Raw genomic sequence first — 22,882 nt, forward strand, 5'->3', positions numbered from 1 at the left:
AGAGGGGGAGAAAGGGAAGGGGGAGGAAGCTAGGAGAGGGACGACAGGGCAACCAGGCCTGAAGCCTTGTAGGAAACTCAGCGCACGAGTCCCAAATGGAACCCTATTCCCTATATATTATATTGCACTACTTTTCACCAGAGCTCATTGGGCTCATAAAGTCCATATGGCTCTGGTCAAAAGTAGTGCACTACAAAGGGAATAGTGAGCCATTTGGCGACACAGACTCAGAATTAATGGTCCTTCTTCTCGCACCAATCAATCACAGCTAATCTCTCTCACTCTCTGCCTGCGTTCTCTAGAGGGGTCCGCCATCTGCCGTGACGCCATGATCCCATCTCTCCCTCGCCACCCCCGCCTGCCACACGGTCCAGTCAGCCGGGACGCACCACCACACAACTCCTATCCCAGAGCTATCTCTCTCTATCTATCTATCACTGTATTTGTCTCTTTCTTAGTTTTTTCTCGCTCTCTATCACCAACACTCTCTCTCTGTAGCTGGTGTGGTCTTGTTGCTGGCCCAGAGGTCCAAAGGCCCAGTGGAGCCAGGCTCCAGGCACCAGCCTGGCACTCCTCCAGCAGAGCTATCCCTAGGAGAGGGTGGCGATGGTGGGGGAAGAGAGCCGGTCAGGCAGGAAGGCTGTGGATCCCCAGCTCCACAGCCCAGCTCCAGTACAGACATGCAGCGACAGGCTCATACTCGGAGAGGCTAATACATTCACTACACTCCACGGGTTTAGGGCTGTGAGAACACTCCATGGGTTTAGGGCTGTGAGAACACTCCATGGGTTTAGAGCTGTGAGAACATGCCATGGGTTTAGGGATGTGAGAACACTCCATGGGTTAGAGCTGTGAGAACACTCCATGGGTTTAGAGCTGTGAGAACACTCCATGGGTTTAGGGATGTGAGAACACTCCACGGGTTTAGGGCTGTGAGAACACTCAATGGGTTAGAGCTGTGAGAACACTCCATGGGTTTAGGGATATGATAACACTCCATGGGTTTAGGTCTGTGAGAACACTCCATGGGTTTAAGGATATGATAACACTCCATGGGTTTAGGGCTGTGAGAATACTCCATGGGTTTAGGGATGTGAGAACACCCCATGGGTTTAGAGCTGTGATAACACTCCATTGGTTTAGAGCTGTGAGAACACTCCATGGGTTTAGGGATGTGAGAACATTCCATGGGTTTAGGGATGTGATAACACTCCATGGGTTTAGGGATGTGAGAACACTCCACGGGTTTAGGGCTGTGAGAACACTCCATGGGTTTAGGGATGTGAGAACACTCCAATGGGTTTAGGGCTGTGAGAACACTCCATGGGTTTAGGTCTGTGAGAACACCATGGGTTTAGGGCTGTGAGAACACTCCATGGGTTTAGGGCTGTGAGAACACTCCATGGGTTTAGGGCTGTGAGCTGTGAGAACACTCTACATTCAGGAATTAACATGTTATCAAGGCTATAGTGAGCACGCCAGGCAGGCTCAGAAAACCATTTACACTCGTACTTAGCACTTCACAGCGTTGGATGGGCTTTGACTGAGAGACGTTCTGAACCTAATGCGCCGCACGAGACAAGAAGTCGCCCCCCATCCCTCCCATTAATCGAGTAACTTTTTTAATGTTTTCGTGGTCTGAATGTAGGAAATATTTGACATTAAGAGGACTCTACTCTTACAGAGGAGACATTGAGAATTATAATAAATACTGTGTTGATGTCATACAAGCAAGCCAAACACCCATGAGTCAAAATGTGCACTTCACATTTCCTTATCATAAAACTCAAGACAGATACAGTGTCAATGTTTATGATCACTATGTTTGATGTACAGTTACAAGATGACATGGCGTTTTACTCTGGGTTGTTCTGAACAGAATGAGAGTATTTTTGTCTATTGTGAAGAAAATTTGCTACAAAACACGGACCTGAATGCCCTCATGACTCCATTCTATGCGCACCAAAATTTTGATCTGTTTCTCTGAATTGCCCTGTGAAAGCCTAACACACTAAGATCGTATTTTATAACTTAGCTTGTCATGTTGGCAATAGAGCAAGCTTTCAAATGATGCCCACCGGAACCATTTTTGTAATTATGTGATGGCAGGGATGCAGGGCTGTGTTCCAAACAAAACAACTACAAGTGTTCTTGCTCTAGTTCCTCAACTGCACAGCTAGGAGAGCTCAAAAAAGCACCTTATAGCTGAAGACTGTTCTTTGAGTCATAAAAGTGCAGTGGAATGACTTAGGAACTGTGCACACTTTAGAGAGGTGTGTGTCCACTTGGAGACACCAGTTAGTCCTCTCACTCAAGGCTTTGTCATATGTTGCACCTATCCCACATTACACCAGGAATATTCTTATCATGTTACTGAATGTATCCAGGGTATTTTCAGATTTCGTTATTAACAACTTCGTCGAACAGTAAATGTACAGTAAATGTAAAATGCACATACAATCAACAGTGTCATGTTTGAATTCAGTTTTGTGTCAGATGAAATGTTGTGTCCTCAACAATATTTTTTCCCATAATCTCAAACTGTTCCCTTTCCATCGCTACCAAGCTTATGAATCTTCTTCTGTAAGAAACATTTCAATTTAGCCCTATCCATATATGGCAATTCCCACGAAGTAAATATCTTTTGTCGAGAGCAATACAACAAGTACAACGAAAGAAAGTATACCTTCAGAACATGCCAAGAGGACCAATAAACAACAGTGTAAATACTTTTTGAAAAGATAAATTGCGTTTTGGTCTGTAATTGATTCCTCGGTGACCTAAAATAAAAATGCTCTCTCACCTTTCCTTTCAAAGAAGCATAAAGAAACTAGTCTGAATGCGTGGAGCCCCGCTCCATGGTGGGTTGTAGCCAGCTAAGCACTACTTATCAATTCAGAGGCATCTCGTTTAATTGAAGTCACAGAAAAGTCATCAACTCTGAGGGAGAGTCTCATCCTTCCATCCCTCCTTCTTCCCCCGCTGGACCAAGCAGAGAAAACGTTGGGTCAATAGCATCAAAGAACCTTTAAAGAACCTTTCAGAATCCCCACCACCGCAACACCCCAACCCTCCCGCAAAACACACCACCGGGGGCCGCCTTTGAACATGACTCTTCCACAATGACCTCCCGATCCCAATGCTGATTTCTCAAGGTCACCGTGGGCTCTTCAAACGTGTCAAATAAAGATGTAGGCGTTTAGAGAGGACATAGGCCCTTCAGAAGCTCCGATCTTGACAGGCCATAAGGATTCTGTGGCCTACATGTAGGAGGTGTCTGGAGGAGTTGAAAGCATTTCTTAATTAGCTTCGTAGATCCACTTAGTCCGTACCCCTGGTGTACCCTGATGAGTCTGTGCCCACCGCCAACACCATCAAAGGCCGATATAGTTTGGAAATCAAATTTAGATCTTTAATTTGGTTTGCTGTCTGTTAAACTGCTGCTGTTGGCTGGTAGTGCAAACAAACTAGAAGAGCCTATTAAGATGTACAGTACAACAATATGGATTTGTGGAGGATATTTAACTGATCAAAGTTGTGCTCCAATCACAAGACACGTAATATATCCACTGCTAACAGTCACACAGAACAAAAATATCACCACGCTTCCTTTGATGAGTGTTTAGTTACCCAAAAGAGAAAAAGGGCCAAATAACAGTTACATCAATCATCACAGTTGTATATGCCATTTTAGCAGATGCTGTTATCCAAAGTGACTTACAGTCATGCTCTTACTACTAATCACTCATAACAGTTTGTAGCCCAAATATGGTGTGCCAGGATCCAAAAAGCCATTCACACCCAATCCTGGCAAAGATAAATCCAAACCCCTCAACCAATCCTGACAGAGCAGAGCCCACCAGTGCTCTACACATCACCCCCTGCCCAGCAGCAGGATTAGAGGGTTGCCAAGTGTTTCTTTCCGCCAGGCCTTGCCAACACCCCACATCCCAGCTGGCTTGGCGGGGAAAGAGTCTGGCTAGCAGAGGCACAGGACAGGAGGTGGCAGAGTGCCTCATATCCTCCTGACCCTAAAATAACCACCGGAACCACAATAAAGCCTGTTGCTGATCTGGTCTCACTGACGGACATGTTGGTGCCTCAGCTCCTGATCTGTTCTCACTGGCGAACATGTTGGTGCTCAGCTCCTGATCTGTTCTCACTGGCGAACATGTTGGTGCCCCAGCTGCTGATCTGTTCTAACTGTCGAACATGTTGGTGCCCCAGCTGCTGATCTGTTCTCACTGGCGGACATGTTGGTGCCCCAGCTCCTGATCTGTTCTCACTGATCTGTTCTCATCTGTTTTCACTGACGAACATGTTGTTGCCCCAGCTCCTGATCTGTTCTCACTGGCGAACATGTTGTTGCCCCAGCTCCTGATCTGTTCTCACTGGCGAACATGTTGTTGCCCCAGCTCCTGATCTGTTCTCACTGGCGAACATGTTGGTGCCTCAGCTGCTGATCTGTTCTCACTGGCGAACATGTTGGAGCCTCAGCTCCTGATCTGTTCTCACTGGCGAACATGTTGTTGCCCCAGCTCCTGATCTGTTCTCACTGGCAAACATGTTGTTGCCTCAGCTCCTGATCTGTTCTCACTGGCAAACATGTTGTTGCCTCAGCTCCTGATCTGTTCTCACTGGCGAACATGTTGGTGCCTCAGCTCCTGATCTGTTCTCACTGGCGGACATGTTGGTGCCTCAGCTCCTGATCTGTTCTCACTGGCGAACATGTTGGTGCCCCAGCTGCTGATCTGTTCTCACTGATCTGTTCCTCACTGATCTGTTCTCACTGAACATGTTGGTGCCCCAGCTCCTGATCTGTTCTCACTGGCGATCTGTCTCTCACTGGCGAACATGTTGGTGCCTCAGCTCCTGATCTGTTCTCACTGGCGAACATGTTGTTGCCCCAGCTGCTGATCTGTTCTCACTGGCGAACATGTTGTTGCCCGAGCTCCTGATCTGTTCTCACTGGCGAACATGTTGTTGCTCCAGCTCCTGATCTGTTCTCACTGGCGAACATGTTGGTGCCTCAGCTCCTGATCTGTTCTCACTGGCGGACATGTTGGTGCCTCAGCTCCTGATCTGTTCTCACTGGCGAACATGTTGTTGCCCCAGCTGTTGATCTGTTCTCACTGGAGAACATGTTGTTGCCTCAGCTCCTGATCTGTTCTCACTGGCGGAAATGTTGGTGCCCCAGCTCCTGATCTGTTCTCACTGGCGGACATGTTGGTGCCCCAGCTCCTGATCTGTTCTCACTGGCGAACATGTTGGTGCCTCAGCTCCTGATCTGTTCTCACTGGCGGACATGTTGGTGCCTCAGCTCCTGATCTGTTCTCACTGACGAACATGTTGTTGCCCCAGCTGTTGATCTGTTCTCACTGGAGAACATGTTGTTGCCTCAGCTCCTGATCTGTTCTCACTGGCGGAAATGTTGGTGCCTCAGCTCCTGATCTGTTCTCACTGGCGAACATGTTGGTGCCTCAGCTCCTGATCTGTTCTCACTGACGGACATGTTGGTGCCCCAGCTCCTGGTCTGCTCTCACTGGCGAACATGTTGTTGCCCCAGCTGCTGATCTGTTCTCACTGGCGGACATGTTGGTGCCCCAGCTCCTGATCTGTTTTCACTGACGAACATGTTGTTGCCTCAGCTCCTGATCTGTTCTCACTGGCGAACATGTTGTTGCCTCAGCTCCTGATCTGTTCTCACTGGCGGACATGTTGGTGCCCCAGCTCCTGATCTGTTCTCACTGGCGAACATGTTGTTGCCCCAGCTCCTGATTTGTTCTCACTGGCGGACATGTTGGTGCCCCAGCTGCTGATCTGTTCTCACTGGCGAACATGTTGGTGCCCCAGCTCCTGATCTGTTCTCACTGGCGAACATGTTGGTGCCCCAGCTCCTGATCTGTTTTCACTGGCGAACATGTTGGTGCCCCAGCTGCTGATCTGTTCTCACTGGCGAACATGTTGGTGCCCCAGCTCCTGATCTGTTCTCACTGGCGAACATGTTGTTGCCACAGCTCCTGATCTGTTCTCACTGGCGGACATGTTGGTGCTTCAGCTCCTGATCTGTTCTCACTGGCGAACATGTTGTTGCCCCAGCTCCTGATCTGTTCTCACTTTCAGAGAATCTACCTGTGCCACCAAGACGAGGGTATTACATTGTGGTGAAAAACAGGTGTTTGAACTTAGGGCCAAGTATTTTCCCTTGTCAGTTTGTGTGGTGAGGAAATAATCTCCTGGTTATACTCTATATTAGGCGTTCCCAGACGTTTTCACGCACCACATCTATTTCTATGGGCACAAGCACTGTTCATGTCACAAACTGTTCACACCCCTCTTGTTGGTGGAAAGAATTTAACAGGTTTAAAGCTTATTTCCTGCAATTTTAAACATTTTGTCATGGGGTTCAAATACAATTGTGCAATTTTTATGCACATAATCTTGCATCTTGCAATGTCTAATGTGTATTCATGTGATTTTGAGTGACTAAAAAATTACAACAATATCTACGGGCTAAAAAACATAAATAAAAACCGTTAGCTGACATGGGCTAGTTGATCTGGACATTTCTAACAAGTTATAAATATCTCTCTAAGGTCTGTAATGACTAACATGACAAGAGGAACTGATGATGCACCACCCAACTTCGTTGCACCTTGTGCATTCTACTATTATGACTTTCAAGAGTTAGTTTAAAGCAGGACTAAATAAAAAATCATATATATAAATGACTTTGGAAAAAACATAAATACCTTATTTACATAGGTATTCAGACCCTTTGCTGTGAGACTCAAAATTGAGCTCAGGTGCATCATGTTTCTATTGATCATCCTTGAGATGTTTCTATAACTTGATTGGAGCCTACCTGTGGTAAATTCAATTGACTGGACATAATTTGGAAAGGCACACACCTGTCTATATAAGGTTCCACAGTTGACAGTGCATTTTAGAGCAAAAACCAAACCATGAGGTCGAAGGAATTATCTGTTCCCTACCCAAACTGACAGAGATAGAAAGGATCTGCTGAGAAGAATGGGATAAACTCCCCAAATACAGGTGTACCAAGCTTGTAGCGTCATACCCAAGAAGACTTGAGTCTGTAATCGCTGCCAAACGCGCTTCAACAAAGTACTGAGTAAAGGGTCTGAATACTTATGCAAATGTACAGTTGAAGTCGGAAGATTACATACACCTTAGCCAAATACATTTTAACTCAGTTTTTCACAATTCCTAACATTTAATCCTAGTAAAAATTCCCTATCTTAGGTCAGGTAGGGTCACCACTTTATTTTAAGAATGTGAAATGTCAGAATAATAGTAGAGAGGATTATTTCAGCTTTTATTTCTTTCATCACATTCCCAGTGGGTCAGAAGTTTACATACACTCAATTAGTATTTGGTAGCATTGCCTTCAAATTGTTTAACTTGGGTCAAACATTTCGGGTAGCCTTCCACAAGCTTCCCACAATAAATTGGGTGAATTGTGTCCCATTCCTCCTGACAGAGCTGGTGTAACTGGGTCAGGTTTGTAGGCCTCCTTGTTCGGACACGCCTTTTCTGTTCTGCCCACAAATATTCTATAAGATTGAGGTCAGGGCTTTGTGATGGCCACTCCAAAACCTTGACTTTGTTGTCCTTAAGCCATTTTGCTACAACTTTGGAAGTATGCTTGGGGTCAATGTCCATTTGGAAGACCCATTTGCGACCAAGCTTTAACTTCCTGACTGATATCTTGAGATGTTGCTTCAATATATCCACAAAATTTTCCTCCCTCATCATGCCATCTATTTTGTGAAGTGCACCAGTCCCTCCTGCAGCAAAGCACCCCCACAACATGATGCTGCCACCCCCGTGCTTCACGTTTGGGATGGTGTTCTTCGGCTTCCCCCTTTTTCCTCCAAACATAACGATGGTCATTACGGCCAAACGGTTTTATTTTTGTTTCATCAGACCAGAGGACATTTCTATAAAAAGTATGATCTGTGTCCCCATGTTTTATTATGGCTGTTTTGGAGAAGTGGCAGATGCTGTCGACATATAACTCCTTTTACTGTGGATATAGATACTTTTGTACCTGTTTCCTCCAGCATCTTCACAAGGTCCTTTGCTGTTGTTCTGGGATTGATTTGCACTTTTCGCACCAAAGTACGTTCATCTCTAGGAGAGAGAATGCGTCTCCTTCTTGAGCGGTATGACGGATGCGTGGTCCCATGGTGTGTATACTTGCATACTTGTCACGCCCTGACCATAGTAAGGTTTTATTCTCTATGTTGGTTGGGGTGTGATAGTGACTAGGGTGGGTTATCTAGTTTTTTTTATGTCTATGTTGGCCTGATATGGTTCCCAATCAGAGACAGCTGTTTATCGTTGTCTCTGATTGGGGATCATATTTAGGTAGCCATTTCCTCATTAGTATTTGTGGGATCTTGTCTACATTGAGTTGCCTGAGTGCACACCAGTAGCATCACGTTTGTTTGTTTGTTTGTTTGTTTGTTTGTTTGTTTGTTTGTTTGGTTGTTTGTTTGTTTGTTTGTTGTTGAGTTTCAGTTTATTTAAAAAATGTGGAACTCTATTCACGCTGCGTCTTGGTCTACTCATTACGACGAACGTGGCAGTACTATTGTTTGTACAGATGAAAATGGTACCTTCAAGCATTTGGAAATTGCTCCCAAGGATGAACCAGACTTGGTCTACAATTTATTTTCTGAGGTCTTGGCTGATTTCTTTTGATTTTCCCATGATGTCAACCAAAGAGGCACTGAGTTTGAAGGTAGGTATTGAAATAAATCCACAGGTACACCTCCAATTGACTCAAATGATGTAAATTCGCCTAACAGAAGCGTCTAAAGCCATGACATCATTTTCTAGAATTTTCCAAGCTGTTTAAAGGCACAGTCAACTTAGTGTATGTAAACTTCTGACCCACTGCAATTGTGATACAGTGAAATAATCTGTCTGTAAACAATTGTTGGAAAAATTACTTGTGTCATGCACAAATTAGATGTCCTAACCGACTTGCCAAAACTATAGTTTGTAAACAAAAAATTTGTGGAGTGGTTGAAAAACAAGTTTTAATGACTCCAACCTAAGTTTGTCAACTTCCGACTTCAACAGTAAAAAAAGAAAAATGGAAAACATTTCTAAAAACCTGTTTTTGCTTTATCATTATCAGGTATTATGTGTAGGTTGATGAAAAAACACTATTTTTAGAAGGATGGCTGTAACGTAACAACATTTTGTGTGTGTGTGTGTGGGGGGGGCTGAATCAGGTTAGTTACAACTGGGGTTGGAGCGGAAACCTACATGAGGGTAGCCAACGTGGTCAGAGTGTGTTTTTGTAAATATAAATGGGGGTAATATGGTCGACCAGACTTACCTCCAAGCTGTACTCCTCCACGGTCCTCTTCAGCGGGTCAACAATCTGCCAGCATATGAGGATGCATAGGTCAATCAGCAGCATCCCACCAACGATGATCAGCAGCTTTTGGTCCTTGATAATCTGGAGGTGAGAAAAGAAGTGAGTGAGGGTAGAGAGAGCAAAGATAGTGAAAGGGGAGAAGAGAAGAGAGTGATAACACTGTTAGAAAAACTATACCTGTACCTGGAAAAGGGCTCTATCTGGAACCAAAAAGGGCTCTATCTGGAACCAAAAAGGGCTCTATCTGGAACCAAAAAGGGCTCTATCTGGAACCAAAAAGGGCTCTATCTGGAACCAAAAAGGGCTCTACCTGGAACCAAAAAGGGCTCTATCTGGAACCAAAAATATATATCCCCCAGCAACAGACAAAGACAACTTTATGGATCTAGGAAGCCCCTTTTAAAATGTAGGTAGGGAGAGATGTCTGGAACCAACAGGACCCTGATTGGCTTCTACTTCCAAGCCATAAGACTGCTAAACAAGACTGCTAAATAGCTCATCAAATGGCTACACGCTACTGCTACTGTCTATTATCTAACCTGTTGCCTAGACAATTTAACCCCACGCATATGTACATAGCTACCTCAGTTACCTCGTACCCCTATACATGGACTCAGTACTGGTACTCCCTGTATTTAGCCATGTCACTTTTACTCGTTATTGTTATTCATTATTCACTGTGTATTTATTCCTCGTGTCACCATTTCTATTTTTGATATATATATTTTATCTTTAACTCTGCATTGTTAAAAAAAGGACCTGTATGTTAGTCTACACCTGTTGTTTACGAAGCATGTGACAAATAAAATTTGATTTGATGAGAGGTGGGATACAGGGAGGGACCAAAAGACGGCAGTCGTGTCAATCAACAAAGCCACTTTTTTTGTGACTGAACTTTAGAGGATGAAAGGGGGGGCCCCGTATGATCTTTATTTTGAACAGCGTTTGACCCTGCCGCCATCCACATCAAAGCAAAGGTCAGGAGAACACAGACAAGGATACACTTTGAGGGAAATCACTTCTTAAAAATACAATGATGTTCTCTCTCTCTCTCTCCCTCCCATTCTCAATTCAGATTCCATTCAAAGGGCTTTATTGGCATGGGAAACAAAAGTTAAATAAATAATCAAACATGTACCGTAAAGTTTCATTGGAATAGAGACATTTCAAATGTCATTATGGCTATATACAGTGTTGTAATGATGTGCAAATAGTTAAAGTAGTTCAAGTACAAAAGTACATAAACAAACAAATGTGGGTTGTAATGGTGTTTGTCACAAATCTTGCTACTGTGATGGAAAACTGTGATATTTCTCCCAATAGATACGGGAGTCTCTTTCTCGCTCACCACCAACAGACCAGACAGACTGCGGTGGATGGTGGACTCAGAATGGAATGGAGGGGAATGGTTTAGATATGTTGTCTTTTGATGGCTACTGGGATTGGACAAGTAGAGGCAAGGAGAAAGGAACATTGTGTTCCTGGGAATATAGCAGTGTATTCGAGGGCCTAAAGAGACAGTGACTGGTGATGTATTCAGGGTACCAGAGGTCTCCAAATAACTACAAGCTACAACCTGACCATAATGACATTCTATTATGACTGCAACAATGTTCTCAGGTTAAAAAAAACTTCCTAACCCGAGAGGATATTTCAACTAGTGACTATCCAGGAGAATAAATAAAAAGTAGCACTCTGTTTATGAATAAACCTGATAGATGTATTGATAGATTTATCAGCCGCTGAAAGTATACAGGACCAGATGATCTTTACTGTAAATGAAATTGAAGTTGATAGATCAAACGATCATTGTATCTTTCACAATGACGGGAGCATCAGGTCAGAAGATGGACCATGGTATCGTGATTCTGTCCCTTTGGTCAAGAAAGATGTTGTTGAAGCATGACCTTCTGGATAAGCCTATTCATATTTTAATTATCACATTATGCTATTCCCAATATGACATACTATGTAGATGTGTACTGGATACAATATAAGATAGATACAGCTCCTAGCTGAGTGAATCTGAGTGGATTACAATATACTGTAGCTGTGTCACATAATAAATGGCCTGCTACCATTAGAGCTGGCTAATAGAATATACCATTAGAGCTGGCTACCATTAGAGCTGGCTACCCAGGCTAATCGATCTGCTTTAGAGCAGACAGTCTCAGGCCTGCTACCATTAGAACTGGCTACCTCAGGCCTGCTACCATTAGAGCTGGCTACCTCAGGCCTGCTACCATTAGAGATGGCTACCCCAAGCCAGCTACCATTAGAGTAGGCTACCCCAGGCCTGCTACCATTAGAGCTGGCTACCCCAGGCTTGCTACCATTAGAGCTGGCTACCCCAGGCCTGCTACCATTAGAGCAGGCTACCTCAGGCCTGCTACCATTAGAGCTGGCTACCCAGGCCTGCTACCATTTGAGCTGGCTACCCCAGGCCTGCTACCATTAGAGCTGGCTACCCCAGGCTTGCTACCATTTGAGCTGGCTACCCCAGGCCTGCTACCATTAGAGCTGGCTACCCCAGGCCTGCTACCATTAGAGCTGGCTACCCCAGGCTTGCTACCATTAGAGCTGGCTACCCCAGGCCTGCTACCATTAGAGCAGGCTACCCCAGGCCTGCTACCATTAGAGCTGGCTATCCAGGCCTGCTACCATTTGAGCTGGCTACCCCAGGCCTGCTACCATTAGAGCTGGCTACCCCAGGCTTGCTACCATTTGAGCTGGCTACCCCAGGCCTGCTACCATTAGAGCTGGCTACCCCAGGCCTGCTACCATTAGAGCTGGCTACCCCAGGCCTGCTACCATTAGAGCTGGCTACCCCAGGCCTGCTCACTTGATAGTATTTTAAATGCTTCTGCCTACCCTGGAAGTAGTAATACATTATTCTACTGCCGATTCATCATTAAAGCATGGGGATGTGGAACTGTAGAATATACTGTGTGTAGTTGTGATCAGGGAACAGAGCAGTTTGCCTTCAGGGCCCTGATTCGTGGGAAATGGGATCGCTCTGTCTCAGCGATAAGACACGTGTGTGTGTGTGCACATGGGGATGTGTGTTTGTGTAAGTATGAAAGACACTGTTCATATCAGATCATGCACACACACATCTGATACATTTTTACAATTTTTACTTCGACCCCTTTTTCTACCCAATTGGTAGTTACAATCTTGTCCCATCGCTGCAACTCCAGTATGGACTCGGGAGAGGCGAAGGTTGATATCCATGCGTCCTCCGAAACTGCTTGCTTAACTCAGAAGCCAGCCGCACCAATGTGTTGGAGGAAACACCGTACAACTGGTGACAGAAGTCAGCTTTGGCCCGCCACAAGGAGTCGCTAGAAGGCGATGGGACAAGAACATCCCCACCGGCCAAACCCTCTTACCCGGACGACGCTGGGTCAATTCTGTGACGCCTCATGGGTCTCTCGGTCACGGCTGGCTGCGACACAGCCTGGGATCAAACCCGAGGCTGTAGTGACGCCTCAAGCACTGCAGTGCCTTAAACCGCTGCACCACTCAGAAGGCCACCTGATCATTGTTCTGTGTGTACATCGTTGATCTATGTGAATGAGCATGTACTGTATGTATAATGATAAAGCAACTCCTCGTGGCAAAACGCCTCTCCCCTATTTGAACTAGATAGTTTGTGTGTATGCATTGATATGTAGGCTATCTGTGCCTTTTTTAAAATCATGTCGTTTTGTCTTTGAGCTGTTTTTTGTCTATTGATGTTCTCTATTATGTCATTCTCTATTATGTTTCATGCTGCTTTTGCAACAGGTAATGGGGACCATAATAAAATACCAAACATCTGCGTACTGTATGTGTATGCTATGTATGTTGGGTCTTCTACAGCATGTGTGTACACATTAGTGTGTGTGTGTGTTAGGCTTTTTTCTGTGTGTTTTTTTCATTGTGTGCGTGTGTTGGTGTGTGTCCTAAGCTGTATCTCACTGTGAGCGCAGCCAAGAGCTCTCTAAAGTCAATCTCAGAGACAGACTAGCAGGCAGACAGGGAGGGAGGCTGCAGAGCAACACGTTTGATTGACAGTCCCTGTGCTTACACAACACTGAGCCAGGCCTCTTTACGCTCAAGCACACCCTGATTTGCAGTCTTCTGTCTGGTGGAGGGAGGGAGGGAGGAGGGAGAGGAGGAGGGAAGGACAGAGGGAGGGAGGAAGAGAGCGATGAAGCGACGGAGGGATTGAGGAAGAGTGTGACTCGGTGCGCGACCACGGCAGCGCTCAATCTCTCTGATGAGCACTGGGGCTACATTGTAAACCCCAAGTTCTACTTTGACTGACAAAGTCACTCCACACAACCAAAGCTCCCGCATTCAATCAATGTTTGTGAGGAGGAGGATGGGGAGGGGAGACTAGGGGGAGGGATGAGGAGGGGGAAAGAGGAGGATGAGGAGGAAGGGGGAGGAGGGGGAGGAGGAAGGGAGGAGGATGAGGAGGAAGAGGAGGGGAAGGGAGGAGGAGGAAAAACAGTCTGCATAATCAGCATAACACAATTCACAGGAACAAAAGCCGTTTTGTTGTTGTGTTTAGTTTTTCTCCGGATTACGACCTTTTCATGAATAAATCACTTTTTAAATAAACACAAAAGGTCATCCAATATTTTTGCACATTTAAATATATCAAAATGCCCCTGTGTTTGGAATGACCCCAGACTAGAAGACAATGACCCAATCTCTTTAAATACCACATTCTTTCTCTCTCTAAATTTTTGTCATTTAGCAGACTCTCTTATTTAGAGCGACTTACAAGAGCAATTAGGGTTAAGTGCCTTGTTCAAGGGCACATCGACAGACTTTTCCAACCAGTGACCTTTCGGTTACTGGCCCAACGCTCTTAACCGCTACCTGCTGCGGTCTGCTCTCTTCCTGCCTCCCACGCCCTCGCTCTCTCCCACTCTCTCTGACAGATCTTCCACATGCCCTCCTGCAGCTTTCATCATCCCACACATCTATCCAGGATGTGATGTGAGGAGGACTATAAATATCAAAAGGGCACAGAGGCCTGGCAAGCCTTTACGTAATCAAACCAGATACATATTGTGTCATAAACATCAGAGGGCAACAGGTCAGTGAGTAGACTGTGTGTTACATAAAAGCACGGGGGTTTCCGTTAGCTGGTAGTAGTCAGGTTTAGGCCATTTTTAATTTTTTGAAGCCAACAAAAAATTGTCACCGGGAGAAGAGAAAATCCCATTGCAAAATAAAGCTTTTTAGCCTCTTCATTGATGTAAATACATTTGACTGGTCATGCTTATCAGTCTATAGGTACATTTGCATAATTTAGTGGCCTTATATTGGCACGTGTATATTCGTTATGCATCTTATTTATCACACACCTACAGCATACTGATACAGAGCCTTATATTATATTTGACCAGTAGCCAAAGGCACAATCCGTCATATTAGCAACCCATGCTAGTTGTTGCATATAATTTTTTTATTTTATTTTATTCCACCTTTATTTAACCAGGTAGGCTAGTTGAGAACAAGTTCTCATTTGCAACTGCGACCTGGCCAAGATAAAGCGTAGAAATTCAACACATACAACAACACAGAGTTACACATGGAATAAACAAAACATACAGTCCATAATACAGTAGAACAAAAGAAAACAAAACGTCTATATACAGTGAGTGCAAATGAGGTAAGTTAAGGAAATAAATAGGCCATGGTGGCGAAGTAATTACAATATAGCAATTAAACACTGGAATGGTAGATCGGCAGAAGATGAATGTGCAGGTAGAGATACTGGGGTGCAAAGGAGCAAAATAAATAAATAAATACCAGTATGGGGATGAGGTAGGTAGATAGGCTAAGTACAGGTGCATCTTTAAACTGCTCTGACAGCTGGTGCTTAAAGCTAGTGAGGGAGATGTGAGTCTAGATCTCCCCTCTTTCTGAATTTCGAATGGATATTTTCATCTCTCACACATTAATCCGTTTACATGTGCAGTGCGCTTTGACAATTGCTAATTGCATTTGTTGATAGCCTACTGCCTTGTGCGCATTGCTGTGCTTATAATGTAAAGAAATAAGAGTTTGTCAACATTTGAAGCTAAACGTTTTGATCTGTTGCATCAGACTCATATATGTATGTATCCTAGGCCTACTGGTTGTATGAATGTGGGATCTATCGACCCACAACGAATCGGTTTTGGAATAGGCCATTTCTTTCTCAACAAGCTGACCAATACTATATGTCAACTTTCTACTATGGGGACTAGTGGATTGACATAGACTAGTGATTTTGCTGTTTGTCACTCGTCTTGCTGGCTGAGGAAAAGTGCATGTGGACAGTTATTCTAACATCTTCAAAGTGCACATCAGAATTCAGTAAGAAGGACCACATATGGTTACTTCCTCGACTGTTAATATGATTGACCATAATCTAAATGTGACTTCTGTCCTTCTGCACACTGTGGGTAGACGCCCTAATTAGTTGATGAACCCAATGCATATGTGTCCGGTAAATGTCTCAAATGCCTGGAATAGTAAAATACTTCTGGACAAATGTCAGGCACCACATTTTCGAAACGGAAACCCTGACACACACATTTGGATGCAAGGACGCAAACATACACACACACACACACACACACACACACACACACACACACACACACACACACACACACACACACACACACACAAGCACACACTCGCACACACACACTCTCACACACAAACCTTTAATCCTGTAAAAAACCAGCAGGCTTAATAATATAAAGAGATGAACCTCCATTCTCTCCAATGAGCAGCCAGTCTCACACAGCAGTAACGGAAAATGAAACCCTACACACTGTCCACCAGAATTACCACAGGGTGAGTGTGTGTGTGTTGTGTGTGTGGGTACTGAACATGTTGCCAGAAGGTGTGTGTGTGGTAAACTCTTTTATGCCTGAGCCAGGATAGAAAGATACCAGCAGCAGCAAATGTCCAGAGTGAGCTCCTGCAGTTTCTGACATGTACAGTGTGCATGTGTATACATTGTGTGTGTGTGAGTTATTGCATGTGTTTGCATGTCTGCGTGTGTGTACAGTCTGAGCTGAGGTGAGTGTCTGTAATGCTTTTTGTGACTGGATCGATGCAGCTCTTCTGGGGCTTGGGGTAACTGAGGGGGCTAACAACCTGCCTTGCCCCTCTTAGACCTCCTGTAGTAGTTAGGGAAATGTTTTTGGTGTTTAAAAATTCTAGTGTTGTTTTTTTTTGGTCTCCACACCTTGAGATATACATTCAGGGTAATCGTCTCAAATTTCAGTGTTGCCAACGTTACTGAAACCATAGCAACGTTGTTAGAGAGGCAGCAAGTAGAAGCTCTCCTTGTGACTGCTACTTGATAATAACCAGATTTTCATAGCTCTGCATACTTGCTCCGAGGTGAAGGGTAAAGTTAATTTTTGAAAATATGGTCAGCTAACAGTCCCTCATTTTCGTCTCTTATTCTCCTTCTTTCCTCTCCATTCATTTTTTATCTCGCATAATGCATATGTGGTGACACAGGAATCAGTGCATTAAGAGGCTGCTAGCTGCTGTTAACCAGTGATGATTTCTCTATCAGAGTCCATCATGGCCAATTATGGTTATAGGCTCTTCTTCCGTCCTCCGCAGACCAGACCATGCGACTACCACAGTTTACTGTTGCTTGATCACATCAACAGAAAACGCTCCCTTCCTACAGTGGCTATTGTGAAACTGACTGGTTCACAAAATACAAAATGGTGAATTTGAGCTAGTCTGGTGTTGATAGTCTTTTCTAAAGATGAAAGTTAGTGTATTCATACTGTATGTGTGCTCTGTTGCTCATAAAGGCAGGTTCCAGGCCTGTGGCTGTCATCTCTTCTTGTGGTGATACTGTGTCTTTGTCCCAAATGATACCCTATTCTGTATATTATGCACTACTTTTGACCAGAGCCTTATGGTACTGCACAATTTAGGGGATAGGGTCCATTTGGGGCATAACCTGTATGTATGTTGGCTACAAGTGTCTTTCCACAATCTGAGCACTGTCAGCAATTAGCCGAGTGATCAATAAGGCAGGAATGGGGTCAAATCCATTCAGTCGATTCAGGAAGTAATCATCTAAGACAATGAGAATGAATAATGATGACAATATGCTGATAATAACAACAACAATAATAATAACAATAATCATGAGATACATTTTAGGTACTGGCCTCCATTGTCCTTCCAGGTCTAGGCAATCATTGTCAATGAGACCATACAGTTTTGTCTCTTTGCTCTGACGGATATTTTGATTGATTGTATTATTATTTGATGATTGTGTTCCATATATAATATGTGTATGTTTGTATATTACAGGGCCCATGTCTCAATGTGACTCCCTGTGTGTGAAATACATGTAAAAAACATGTTTTTAATTGAATAAATTAAAGTTTGTGATCCGTCACCTTTTTCTTCATCTTGACATTCTTGAAGATCGCGTGGACTCTCCAGGTCTTGGCGAACATGGCGCCGAACGCTGTCGTATACCCTACGATGAGGATCCACGTTCTCACCTGCAACACGACGACAGAAACAGTCTCGTCAATAGCTGGCAAAGAGTTGGACTTAAGATCTAAACAGAGATCTAGACTGATCTAAACAGAGATCTAGACTGATCTAAACAGAGATCTAGACTGATCTAAACAGAGATCTAGACTGATCTAAACAGAGATCTAGACTCTAAACAGAGATCTAGACTGATCTAAACAGAGATCTAGACTGATCTAAACAGAGATCTAGACTGACAAGCTATTAGCATTTTTATTTCATTTATTTTATCTGACAAATTCACCAAAAGCTCTAGAAGTGCACTATAAATAGTGAATGTGCAAACTTTGGAGGAAGTCCTAGACTTACATCATGGCTGTCAAACTTGTGAATGTGTGTTATTAAAGTAAGAAACATACTGTAGCAGCATCTACTTTCTTGAGATTCAAGGATATTTAAATGCTCAGAATCCTACGATGCCTACTGTAGCTAGGCAAAAAACATATTGAATGAGTTGTAACTAAATAACAGCAACAAACCTATATCCTGTAGTAACTCCCACAGCATCTCATTTAACACGCTGGAAAAACACCACTTTAACACCCATTGCACTAAATGCTGTTTGTGTTTGTTTGTCTATTTGTTGAAAGACATTCTTGGAATGGAGGCACAATCACAATGTAGGCAAAAAGCAATATGTGGAACAGACCAAGGCAAAAGATTCAGCAGCAAGCTTATTCTCACTCCAGTGTTGCCTGAGGAAAATAAGAAATCAGCCGGGCCCTTTAGCCGCAGGGGCCCCAGCAACCCTGATGAAAAGTTGTGCTACCAGATGCCTGCAGCCAACTCTCCTGGCGGTAACGCCCACTCTCTTTCTCCTTCCTACTGAGGAGCAATGATGCACTACATCAAATACTGGCCTGGTTTGTTTTGAGACTTAAACTGTAATATATTTGGTCAAATCAAAAGGTAACCAATCAGATGTTTCTGTAAGTGGGGTGAGGGAGGGGGGAAGGAACCCCACCTCTTTAAGGAATACCTAGGATAGGATAAAGTAATCCTTCTCACCCCCCCCCCCCCCCCCCTTAAAAGATTTAGATCCACTATTGTAAAGTGGCTGCTCCACTGGATGTCATAAGGTGAATGCACCAATTTGTAAGTCGCTCTGGATAAGAGCGTCTGCTAAATGACTTAAATGTAATGTAAATGTAAATGTAAGGAGAGCAAGAGATGGATAGAGAAAAAGGTCAAGAAAAAACTACTGTAGCAGCCATACAAAGGAAACACAGTGCATATTGATTGGTTGGATCACACACTTTGCCTCAGCTCCTCCTCTCTGATTTGACAGCCTCCATTTTGGATTGTTTTCACTGAGGCGAGCCAGGTTGGCAGACAGGCACCCGATGGCAGTTGATACGTGCTGCGCCACCCGCCTAACTAACATTATTTAACAGTATTTATCTCTGTGGAAACCAGGACTGGATCCCTACTTCCTATATAGTGCACTACTTTTAACCAGAGCCCTATGTGCCCTGGTCAAATGTAGTGCACTATATAGAGAATAGGGTGCCATTTGGGATGTGAACCAGTTATCACTGTAATCAAACCTCTTTAATTAAACCAGAGGCTCAGATAGTCAAGTTCAAACTGTTGCTGTGGGAGCAGGAGCTTAATATGTTCCATGTTAGGAAAGACCCAGCGACTGATCCAATCACCTCCCATTATATGAACTCCCATAACCTTTCTGAAGGCTGGAACATTAACCTGGATATCACACCTTTTAAACTTAAAGGAAGGAGAAGAATGATAGCTAATAGCTAGTGTTAGCCTGGGTCGCACACCTTGTGAAGGGGATCAAGAGAGAATGCTAGCTGGCATTAGCCTGGATCTCACAGATTTCGAAAGAGAGAAGACAGACGAGAATGATATAGTGTTAGCCTAGCATTAGCCTGGGATTTTAAACATCATTAGGACAGCAGATATGGGGTTTGAGCTATACATGTTCAATACTCACGGTGCACAGGGCCTCAAACTCTTTGTCGGACACCAAGGCGCCATCCAGGCCAAAGAGGAAGATGGAGGAGTAGGACAGCATTCCTCCCAGAATGATGAGGTTGTTCATGTAGGGACTGGACATCTTGATCAGTCTGTAGGGAGAGGAGAGTTACAATAACAGGGACAGGAAGTTCTGAAATTGTGAGAGGAGTTCCAAAATTGAACATCTCAGATGTGACATTTTTCACATTGAAACACGTTACTGTCTTGGTAATCTTAAGTCTGTTTTCCCAGTTCCATTCCAAGTAAAATGTGAACACAATTTCTCCAAGTTTGTATCTAGATATTTATATTTAACTAGACAATCCAGTTAAGAACAACGGCCGGTTGTGATTCAGCCTGGAATCGAACTAGGGTCTGTAGTGACACCTGTAGCACTGAGATGCAGTGCCTTAGACTGCTGCGCCACTCAAGAGCCCTACAGATATACTGTAGCTTTCCTAAATTACATTTGACACCTAATAGGTGCATGTCAGATAAGTGCAAACTCTATTTACTTAAAGTGCAGTTCAGCAGTACCAATCCATATACACTATCTGCATTTGCTGAGAGGTGTGTTCATTAGTGCACACCGTAACAAACGCTAGCAAAATATTACGAAAATGTTAGTTTCTTATTGGGCAAGTTTAAGTAAGTCCTTCCCCGTTGCTGGCAATTTGCATCCGCTTGGTTGCTAGTGAATACACACCAGGATGTTTTTACGTTACAGTTTAATCACATCACTTAGGACAGCATGTCCCAAACCATCGTGTAAATCACGACTCAACTGTACATCATCAAATCAATAGGTAGTAAAATGTGTCTCTAAATGCAAGGAGAGAGGAAAGCACAACACCCCATCTATGGTTCTGATGCTGCAGAATCAGGTATAGTCGTAATGCACAGACTAAGGTGAACAACATGAGTCCCTGTACACACCATGTCAATTAACCATATTCCTTTTTTCCATCTTGTGTTATTCATTGTATCCGCAATAAAGTTGATACATTATGTTATAGGGGCTATGTCCTGTCTATAAGCTGTGGCTCTAGTGTCCTGTCTATAGGCTGTTGCTCTAGTGTCCTGTCTAAAGGCTGTGGCTCTAGTGTCCTGTCTAAAGGCTGTGGCTCTAGTGTCCTGTCTATAAGCTGTGGCTCTAGTGTCCTGTCTATAGGCTGTGGCTCTAGTGTCCTGTCTAAAGGCTGTGTCTCTAGTGTCCTGTCTAAAGGCTGTGGCTCTATTGTCCTGTCTATAAGCTGTGGCTCTAGTGTCCTGTCTATAGGCTGTGGCTCTAGTGTCCTGTCTAAAGGCTGTGGCTCTAGTGTCCTGTCTAAAGGCTGTGGCTCTATTGTCCTGTCTATAAGCTGTGGCTCTAGTGTCCTGTCTATAGGCTGTGGCTCTATTGTCCTGTCTAAAGGCTGTGGCTCTAGTGTCCTGTCTAAAGGCTGTGGCTCTATTGTCCTGTCTAAAGGCTGTGGCTCTATTGTCCTGTCTAAAGGCTGTGGCTCTAGTGTCCTGTCTAAAGGCTGTGGCTCTAGGGTCCTGTCTAAAGGCTGTGGCTCTATTGTCCTGTCTAAAGGCTGTGGCTCTATTGTCCTGTCTAAAGGCTGTGGCTCTAGTGTCCTGTCTAAAGGCTGTGGCTCTATTCTCCTGTCTAAAGGCTGTGGCTCTATTGTCCTGTCTAAAGGCTGTGGCTCTATTCTCCTGTCTAAAGGCTGTGGCTCTATTGTCCTGTCTAAAGGCTGTGGCTCTAGTGTCCTGTCTAAAGGATGTGGCTCTATTGTCCTGTCTATAGGCTGTGGCTCTATTGTCCTGTCTATAGGCTGTGGCTCTAGTGTCCTGTCTAAAGGCTGTGGCTCTATTGTCCTGTCTATAGGCTGTGGCTCTATTGTCCCGTCTATAGGCTGTGGCTCTAGTGTCCTGTCTAAAGGCTGTGGCTCTATTGTCCTGTCTATAGGCTGTGGCTCTATTGTCCTGTCTACAGGCTGTGGCTCTATTGTCCTGTCTAAAGGCTGTGGCTCTATTGTCCTGTCTAAAGGCTGTTGCTCTATTGTCATGTCTAAAGGCTGTGGCTCTATTGTCCTGTCTAAAGGCTGTGGCTCTATTGTCCTGTCTATAGGCTGTGGCTCTATTGTCCTGTCTAAAGGCTGTGGCTCTATTGTCCTGTCTATAGGCTGTGGCTCTATTGTCCTGTCTAACGGCTGTGGCTCTATTGTCCTGTCTATAGGCTGTGGCTCTATTGTCCTGTCTAAAGGCTGTGGCTCTAGTGTCCTGTCTAAAGGCTGTGGCTCTATCGTCCTGTCTATAGGCTGTGGCTCTATTGTCCTGTCTAAAGGCTGTGGCTCTAGTGTCCTGTCTATAGGCTGTGGCTCTATTGTCCTGTCTATAGGCTGTGGCTCTATTGTCCTGTCTATAGGCTGTGGCTCTATTGTCCTGTCTAAAGGCTGTGGCTCTATTGTCCTGTCTATAGGCTGTGGCTCTATTGTCCTGTCTATAGGCTGTGGCTCTATTGTCATGTCTAAAGGCTGTGGCTCTAGTGTCCTGTCTAAAGGCTGTGGCTCTATTGTCCTGTCTATAGGCTGTGGCTCTATTGTCCTGTCTACAGGCTGTGGCTCTATTGTCCTGTCTAAATGCTGTGGCTCTATTGTTCTGTCTATAGGCTGTGGCTCTATTGTCCTGTCTAAAGGCTGTGGCTCTATTGTCCTGTCTATAGGCTGTGGCTCTATTGTCCTGTCTAAAGGTTGTGGCTCTAGTGTCCTGTCTATAGGCTGTGGCTCTATTGTCCTGTCTATAGGCTGTGGCTCTATTGTTCTGTCTATAGGCTGTGGCTCTATTGTCCTGTCTAAAGGCTGTGGCTCTAGGGTCCTGTCTAAAGGCTGTGGCTCTATTGTCCTGTCTAAAGGCTGTGGC

At 44.4% G+C, this 22,882-nt stretch overlaps 1 protein-coding gene across 1 annotated transcript in view; it reads right to left on the minus strand.

Annotated features, from left to right (window-relative positions):
* Nucleotides 1-627: 627 nt before the first annotated feature.
* Nucleotides 628-22,882, minus strand: part of LOC115118076 (gamma-aminobutyric acid type B receptor subunit 2-like) — a 173,495-nt gene continuing 151,240 nt past the window's right edge. The window contains exons 11-15 of the mRNA XM_065021036.1: nucleotides 19,953-20,085; nucleotides 17,857-17,964; nucleotides 9,377-9,499; nucleotides 6,077-6,132; nucleotides 628-796 (exon numbers count right to left, since the gene is read on the minus strand). Coding sequence (XP_064877108.1) covers nucleotides 628-796; nucleotides 6,077-6,132; nucleotides 9,377-9,499; nucleotides 17,857-17,964; nucleotides 19,953-20,085 — 589 coding nt within the window. The remainder of the gene's footprint in view (nucleotides 797-6,076; nucleotides 6,133-9,376; nucleotides 9,500-17,856; nucleotides 17,965-19,952; nucleotides 20,086-22,882) is intronic.

This window comes from Oncorhynchus nerka, linkage group LG7 (genome assembly GCF_034236695.1).
Source record: "Oncorhynchus nerka isolate Pitt River linkage group LG7, Oner_Uvic_2.0, whole genome shotgun sequence".
In the NCBI taxonomy this organism is placed as follows: Eukaryota; Metazoa; Chordata; class Actinopteri; order Salmoniformes; family Salmonidae; genus Oncorhynchus; species Oncorhynchus nerka.